The 8,551-nt window shown below is 34.5% G+C and overlaps 2 protein-coding genes across 3 annotated transcripts in view; one reads left to right on the plus strand and one right to left on the minus strand.

Moving 5' to 3' along the window:
• The window catches only part of LOC125214478 (disease resistance protein RPP13-like), a 27,381-nt gene extending 25,300 nt beyond the window's left edge, over positions 1-2,081 (minus strand). Inside the window, exon 1 of the mRNA XM_048115523.1 lies at positions 2,049-2,081. The gene's annotated coding sequence lies outside the window, so the exon portion shown is untranslated. The remainder of the gene's footprint in view (positions 1-2,048) is intronic.
• LOC125215074 (putative late blight resistance protein homolog R1B-16) lies at positions 2,054-6,190 on the plus strand. 2 transcript variants are annotated; one of them, XM_048116382.1, is made up of 4 exons: positions 2,054-2,592; positions 3,421-4,350; positions 4,441-5,520; positions 5,971-6,190. In XM_048116382.1, the coding sequence occupies exons 1-3, from the start codon at positions 2,248-2,250 to the stop codon at positions 5,494-5,496; spliced, it is 2,331 nt and encodes a 776-aa protein (XP_047972339.1). In that variant the 5' UTR covers positions 2,054-2,247; the 3' UTR covers positions 5,497-5,520; positions 5,971-6,190. The 2 variants fall into 2 exon arrangements, with proteins under 2 accessions (XP_047972339.1, XP_047972338.1); XM_048116381.1 differs by having other exon boundaries at positions 3,421-5,520.
• The last annotated feature ends 2,361 nt before the right edge of the window (positions 6,191-8,551 follow it).

Raw genomic sequence — 8,551 nt, forward strand, 5'->3', positions numbered from 1 at the left:
ATTAGTGATGGACCGTCACTAATAGCGAGTTTTTTTTTTTTTTTTTTTTTTTTTTTTTTTTTTTTTTAGCGATGGATTCCAAATTTAAACTTCTTGATAAAAAAAAACACAGCCATGTATAATCATGTTATGAATTTTAAATCTATAGATTCAAAGCCATGTGAAAGGAAGGCAAGCTGTTATTTCAAATTAATTCATTGTTTCACATAAGAAGCAGCCTCCACATTTCCTCACGAGTCATGAATGCACCTGGCCTTTCTCAATAAATTATTTAAAGATTTTCGAGAACATAATTTAATCGAAAGTGTACGCTACGTATTTAATGCCGACGGCGCTTCTTATGGAAAACAAAAAAATTATTTATTATATCGTCTCCGTAAATTGGGCATCGTAGAAAATGACATCACCTCAGATTTAAACAAGTTCATTACATCACTGGCTAATTAAGATTGAGTACGTTCACCGCCCAATCCTGTAGTAGTATTATTCAACCAATCATGTCTTATTACTCAAACCAAACTTCATAAGTATTATTGCTATATTTTCATTAAATTCAACTTTATACATATGACTTTAGAACTTATCTTATAAGATTGTACTTTCAATTTTTTTGGAATCTCTATTTCATGATGAATCAGTCTTGCATATAGTATATAATTGTAGGGTATAATTGTAAAGTGGTACTATGAAAACAAATCCAACTTGTTATTAGAGAAATGGAATTGATTCCTAAGATTAGGCATCACAACTGGCTTTTCACGTTCACAAACGAAAAAAATGAGTTAAAAAAGACCATTGATAAAGCCACTTGCAGAGCTGAATATGGTAAATCTATATATAGACTGATTTTTCATTTTTGTTTTAAAAAAATTTGTTGCGTTACATTGACACTTATCTTCAATCCCGAATTTGTAGTGATACGACCATTCTAATTTCTAAGTGATAGCAGGGAAGGTTACATTTGTAGGTGCATTTAAATACAGACCATTTGCAGAGTTGAAATTGGTACATCTTTAGACTGATTAGTTATGTGTTAAAATCATAATTTTGTAAGATTAGTTTTCAAATGAAAATATAATGAATTAATTTATTTTATGGAAAGAGGAATGACGCTTCTATAATGGTTAATGTAAATTAGGGGTTTGGTCGAGACAAATTGAGATGAATACCGTCAATTTTAAGCATAATGAACTCAACAAACTGATTAATTAACAATTTTAAATTTTTTTTATTTCAAAATTAGATTTCTAGATATATTTTAATATTAACTATTAAAACTTTATACTCCATTATCCCAAAAGTATAGTAAACACACAAACTGATCATTAGGCCGTGACGTTGAACTAATTTAAGCATAATTATGTATAATAAAGTTTGTATTCAAGCTTTAAATCCTTCAAAAAACATTATTATCATAAGTTTGACATTTTTATGTTTTGACAGCCTAGCTACCATGACTGAAATCCAGATTTTATAAATAATCTAAAACAGATTAATAAAAACTTTTGGTGTTTTTAGTTGATAATGACTTCTTAAGTAAAATAACAATTGTAGGACCACATTACATATTAAACCACCGGCAGTCCGGGAATTTAAAAAAAAAATTAAGAATCATTTTCAACTCTTATATCAAAAGATCTATAATGGCATCGTTTTGCAAGTCTTGTGCAAATTTAAAGTGACTTTTTCAATATCGTGGTTGACTTTTTTTAGTATCGCAGGCTGGAAATTAATGTACTCCTGGTCACCAATAATTGTCTTTTTTCTATTTTTCATCCGTCAATTAATAAATGTATTATTTGATTTTTCGCATTTTTGGTAATGGCCCTATATTCCATTATTTTTATTTCACTCACATTTTAATATATAAAATTAATATATAAAAGTAGAATCCACCTTTTATTAACATTTTCCACCCACTTTCTAACACATTTGTTCAAACTAGTGCCCAAACAAATTTGGCTTTGTATTGATGAGTAGAGGGAGTAATTAGTAAATCACAAGTGGAGACCATTCTTCATTTCTTCATAAATGATGGCTACTTTCATCTCCTGCAAATAAAAAGATAAGAGGCAAAAGAGAGAGAGAGATGGCGGACGCAGCTATGGAGTTCGTGGTGAACAACCTGAAGGAGCTCGTGCTGCACGAAACCCATCTAATGAATGAGACGGAGGGAAACGTGGACAAGTTGGTGAGCGATCTCCTCCACCTCCAAGCCTTCCTCAAGGACACAGTGAAGATGCGGGAATGGAATGCGCGGATAAAGCTGATGCGGAAGGAGATTCACGATGTCATTTACGATGTCGAAGATATCATTGGGCATACATGGCAAAGAACAAAGTGTCAGGGCGGAATAGTCGTTTCTACACAAAATTGCTGAGTAAGCACCAAAGCGAGCTCAATCTCCACAGCATTAGGCAGAAGGTGGAGGCTATCAGCGGCCGAGTCCAACACTTGAGGAATGAAATCAACATCACCACCAATGAGGAAAATGAAAAGGAAATACTCATCAGCAGCCGAGTCCAACAGTTGATGAAAGAAATCAACCTCACCACCAATGAGGAACACGAAAAGGAAACACTCCTTCCTAAGGTTACCTTTCTACCCTCTCATATTCATATGCTACTAGTACTACTACTCTAGTAACTAAGAGATGTTTTAATATGATTAGAAAAACAATTAAATGATCAAGATTGGTGTTCTACTCTTTATGAAATATGCAAAATTATTACTAGTATAAATTTAATTATAACTTGCCCAGTCATCGTTGTGTGCAACATCCTACTACACTATTTTGTACGAGGGCGTTGCATGCCACAACTAGCACGAATAGTCGCCATTAGTACCAGGACTGCAAACTAGCTACTATTCTTAACCGATATGGGACATTATCGTCAGTAACATTCATCATCATCTTTCTCTTCTCTTCAAATTTATATTTTTGCTCGAATTAACATAATTTTGATATAATATCCCATCTTTTCTTCGTTTCATAGCGAGTGAGCATCGTTCATGCACAATGTCATGTATCCTTAGGACTTGTTTGATTGTAAAGAAAATGCTGGAAAAGGTAATACTCCATAATATAACAACTTTTAAGTGTTTGATTGTGTTGTTACAACTATCACTAGGCGTCTAGGCCCACATAATTGAAACTGGATTGAAGTGTTCAGTTTTCATGAAATAATACTCCCTGTTTTCACTGCTTGTGTTCTGACAAAAAAGCCCTCACAAATATGGCATGATTCCAGATTCGAATATAATTCAATTAAACCTCTCTTTCTCTCTCCTCACGTTAATGCCGGATTCAACTCAATCAACCTCCAAACACTTCTAGACCTAGGGTTCATTTTTTAGAACTTAGAAAGCATTAATTTCTTCCTACATCTGTTTGAACTCTAAAGTAAACTTTTCAAACAGCCTCGACCACCAAGAAAGGACAAGAATGTGGTGGGCTTTGCAGATGTGACCGAACGCCTCATAAGCCGTCTGACTCGAGAAGCCGACGGTCTTGATGTCATTTCTCTAACTGGTATGTTTGGGCTAGGCAAGACGACACTGGCATGGAAGATTTATAATGATCCTGAAATCATGTTAAAGTTCCCGACCCGCATATGGCTTACTGTTTCTGCAAAGTTCATTGAGAAAGATATCTTTTTACGCATCCTCGGCCATTTAACTACTCTAGACACCGACATGCGCGCCAAAGATGGAGAGGAACTAGCTGAAATTGTATCCAAAAATCTCCAGATGGGCACTTTCCTACTAGTGATGGATGATGTATGGAGCGTACATGCTTGGGAACAACTTAAAAAGGCTCTCCCGTTACAAGAAAACAAAAGTAAAGTCTTGATCACCAGTCGTGAAGAGACTGTGGGAAGGACTGCTAGTAAGCCAAGACCTTTCGTGCCATTGCGTCCCTTTGAGCCAGAAGAAAGCTGGGAGCTGTTTCGGTTGGAGGCTCTGGGCAAGCTCGAATGCCCTCCTCAACTGGTAAGAGTCGGGCAAAAAATTGCATACGATTGTGATGGACTGCCACTTGCAATAGTCGTCATAGGAGGCATCCTTTACGAGTTATCAAAATCAAATAGTAATTTGATTATGACTAAAAGGATCTGGATTAAAGTGTCGGAAGATGTGAATTCATATCTCAGTGAGAAGGACCCGCAAAAACGCATTACAAAATTCATATCTTTGAGTTATGAGAGTCTACCTCACTATCTGCGACCTTGCTTTCTCTATCTGGGGTTGTTCCCAGAAGACTATGAGATTTCAGCTTCAAAATTGATCCGCCTGTGGATTGGAGAAGGGTTCATACAACAGAAGGATGCACGTATTCCGTTGGAGGAGGTTGGACAAAATTATTTGGAGGATCTCATTAGTAAGAACTTAGTCAAAACTATCAAGTTTAGAGCTGATGGTAATGTTAAAACATTCCAGATTCATGATACCTTGCGTGATTTCTGCCGCACAGAAGCTGCAATTGAAAACTTTCTCCAAGAGATCAGACTCAACGAAAAAGGAGAGTGTGAGCCTCAAATCTCTGAGAGGTGCCGCCGTCTTTCTATTCATTCCGATTGCAAGCTATATTTCTCATCAAAATCTCTAACTCCTCGTGCCCGCTCATTTGTTTGTTTCTCCAAGGAGCCCGATGATGACCTGTCTGCGAAAGACATCACAAACTTCATTAAAGCCTTTAAGTTTCTCAGAGTTTTTGAGGTTCAAGCCTTGACATTGAAGGATATTGATTCTGACATCTACAATTTGATCCATATGAGGTACATTGCCTTGTCCATCACCTTGGATATGCTTTCTCCACATTTCGACAAGATGTGCAACATGCAAACTCTTATCATCAACACCACTTCTCCTACCCTTAATGTTAAAGCCAACATATGGAATATGAAGCACTTGAGGTATTTCAAGACAAATGCCTCTGCAACATTTGATAGTGTGAGGAAGATGAGATATCTGCGAAAGCTGAAGCTAGTAAACGACAATGCACAAGAAACGGAGCGACTGAATTGCCTACCAAAAGTTGATCAATTCCCATCTGGACTTACACGCCTCACACTGTGCTCGACTTCCCTCAAATGGGAAGAAATCTCTATTCTCACATCGCTCCAGAAGCTTGAGGTGCTCAAGCTAAAAAATCAAGCATTTACCGGGATCGCCTGGGAGTTAGAAGATGAGGTTGAAGGTTTTCCATCGCTTCAATTCCTGTTCATTGAAGAGACAGATTTAGCTTTCTGGGAGGCTAAATCTCATCACTTCCCCAAGCTTAGAAGCCTTGTGCTCAAGCACTGTTACAAACTTCGTGTAATTCCAGTTGATCTGGCTAAATTACAGAGCTTCAAGATGTTGGATTTGACTGTATGCGTAGATGCAATTGACGCTGCCAGGAATATTGCTGCTGAAAAGGAAATGATATTTGGCATAGGCTCTGAATTCATGCTCTCCATCTTTCCTCCTCCTCTTCCTCCTCCTCGTATATGATCAAGATTTATTTATCATTGCCAGGTGAGTTATCTTTCAAATGCATACTCCAACTTAATATTTTTATAATTTCATGTTAATTAATTTCAACTCTGAAAGGAAAACGATTCAGCTACTTTGGGACTGGGGGAATATAGTACTCCCTCCGTTTCCTAAAAATAGGAACGTTGGAAATGACACGAATTTTAATGCAAAATTAGTAAAGTAAGAGAGAGAGGGAGAACAAATAAATAAAGTAAGAGAGAGATGGAGAAAAAATGGATAAAGTAAGAGGCGGAAGAGAAAAAAATTGTGGAATTAGTGTTATTGGATTGTGGGGGTACATTTCCTAAAATGTAGAGTTTTTATTTTCAGGAAACGGACCAAAAATGAAAGAATTTCTATCTTTCGATATTAGGAAATAGGACCATAATTGACAATTTTTTTGTCTCATAAACTCTGTTTCAATGATTAATAGTTTGCATTAATTTGCAGGGACTGATGCAGGCTGGCTGGCTTGAAAAACTGTTGCACATCAATTTGTTGTTGGCATTGTTATCTTGAACTGTTTTTCCCTTCTTCAAATAATCGAGCATGTTCGCTCGGATTGTAATAAATGCTGCACTTGATTCGGTTTATATGTTGAACTGCAAAACATCGCTTTGTTGTGTTATTTGATTGTTCAGTATGGGATCTCAGTTCGTTCATTGTGACAGATGAGATCAAATAATTTATCGTTACATATTACTCCCTCCGTTCCCGAATACTTGACACGGTTTGACCCGGCATGGGTTTTAAGAAATGTAATGGAAAGTGTGTTGAAAAAGTTGGTGGGATGTGGGTCCTACTTTTAAAGTATTAGTTTTATAATAAAATTTGAGTAGGAATGAGTTAGTGGAATATGAGGTTCACTACCAATAATGGTAAAAGTGAAGTGTGTCAAATTTTCAGGGACTGGCCGAAATAGTAAAATGTGTCAAAATTTGGGTGATGGAGGTAGTAATTTGTATGGTGTTCATTGAGCACATTCTGAACAATTCTTATTTGTAGCTATGTATATTGTCTTGACTTAATCCCTCTTGTGATTGTTCTGTTGTTTGCAATTAGTATTATGCTAAAAGTTGGTTGTTTGTGTTGTTTTAGTTGTTGATTTATTTACACTCTGCTTTCTTTGAAGTGCCTTATTTTTCCATGGAAAATGGTAAAACACAAAAGATCTAATTTCATGACTATGCTTGGAAAACTCCAACTTTTACCAATCTAAGACTTATTCATATCATAGAATTCAATTCCAAAGCCAAACCATAAAAACTAAATCAAAATCAAGTGATTCCACACTTCTTATATTCGCCCCTTGCCAAATTATCAAATAGACTTGATTTTAACTTTATTTATTGCTCAATCCACATTCATATCCACCAAATAACATTTATCGAGTTCAATTTAACTAGGTTTCGGCCCCTTCAAGATATTCAACCAAGGGCTTCGATCCCATTTCCATTGCTAACTCAATTCGTGTCCAATCATAGAAATTGGCATAATTCGAGCTTAGTTAGACCCAAAAAAAAAAAAAAAAAAAAAAAAAAAAAAAAAAAAAAAAAAAAAAAAGCAAAAAGCCATTAATTATAAAAGAGTGATTGTTCGGCCATTTATGGTTGGGTTTCTTCTACTTTAATACTCAAATTCCATTATGGAGTGAGAGAAACAATATATACTTACCTTACATTCAGAAAGAAGTAAACTTGCTTGAAATTGAGCTTGAATCTTCAAGCTTTGAGATTTCACTACGTGGACTGATCGAGTGAAATAATTAGAGAAAATGGAATGGTTTATTATTTCCAATGTCTGAGTTTAGGTGGGCCTCTTCTTATTAATTGCTTTTATCATTTTTTAACTTAGGCCCACAAACCATAACATAAAGGTCCAACTAGTATTAGACTTGGGTATTCCCCATGAATAATATATGCATAATCTATATCTATATCCTTAAATTGGTGTATTTAATAAACAAATTGACGTAAGTGTATTAAGTGTATACATGAAATATATATTTAATTAAAAATAAAATATAATATGCAATTACCATTTCAACCCTACTATATATGATAATGTCATAATGTCAAAAAATTATTTCCCTAAATTAATTACCAGTATTCATGGCAAAATCATTTCCCTAAAATTAATTATCATGGCAAAACATAACCATTTGGATAGTTTACAATATTCGATGTCAAGTTGATTTGATTATTCCCTAAACAAAAAGTTTTGATTATTCACATAATACAATGCTGAGATCAATCATACCCTACCACATGACGATTACATGGCATGCAATTCAATCATATAATATTTTGAAATTTTGAAATAGCAAAATTGCAGCTTGGCATATGATTTTTTTTTACAATATTGATAGTATATTATTCATTGGTAGTTATGTTCATAATTTTTAGCGATGGAGGAAGTAAAATTTAACCTGATAAACTCGGCCAAATGTACCTACAAAACTAATTTATTATATTCGGTCTAACTACTAATTTAAAACGCTTGTTGTTTATAATTAAAATTACTTTTTTTTATAAATGGTGGTAATTATTTAAATAGGCAACCACTATTTAATTTGGATGCTGGACTGAAACTGTACATTACCAACTAAGCTAACCCAAAGACTTTACTGGCTTTTAAATATAGTACTATTTCATTTAACAAGATAAACTCAACTATGCTAACCCGAAGACTTTACTAGTCTTTAAATAATAATATTTCATAAACTCAACTAATTAGCTAACCCAAAGACTTTATTGGTCTTTAAATAATACTCCATTTAATAAATTTTAACAAGATAAACTCAACTATGCTAACCCAGAGACTTTACTAGTCTTTATATAATACTATTCCATAAACTCAACTAAGCTAACCCAAAGACTTTATTGGTCTTTAAATAATACTCCATTTAATAAATTTTAACAAGATAAACTCAAGTACTCAACTATGCTACCCAAAGACTTTAGTCTTAAAATAATAGTACTAGTATTCCATAAATTTTACCAAAATAAACTCAACTAAGCAAACCCAAAGA

This window comes from Salvia hispanica, chromosome 3 (assembly GCF_023119035.1).
Source record: "Salvia hispanica cultivar TCC Black 2014 chromosome 3, UniMelb_Shisp_WGS_1.0, whole genome shotgun sequence".
Taxonomy (NCBI): domain Eukaryota; kingdom Viridiplantae; phylum Streptophyta; class Magnoliopsida; order Lamiales; family Lamiaceae; genus Salvia; species Salvia hispanica.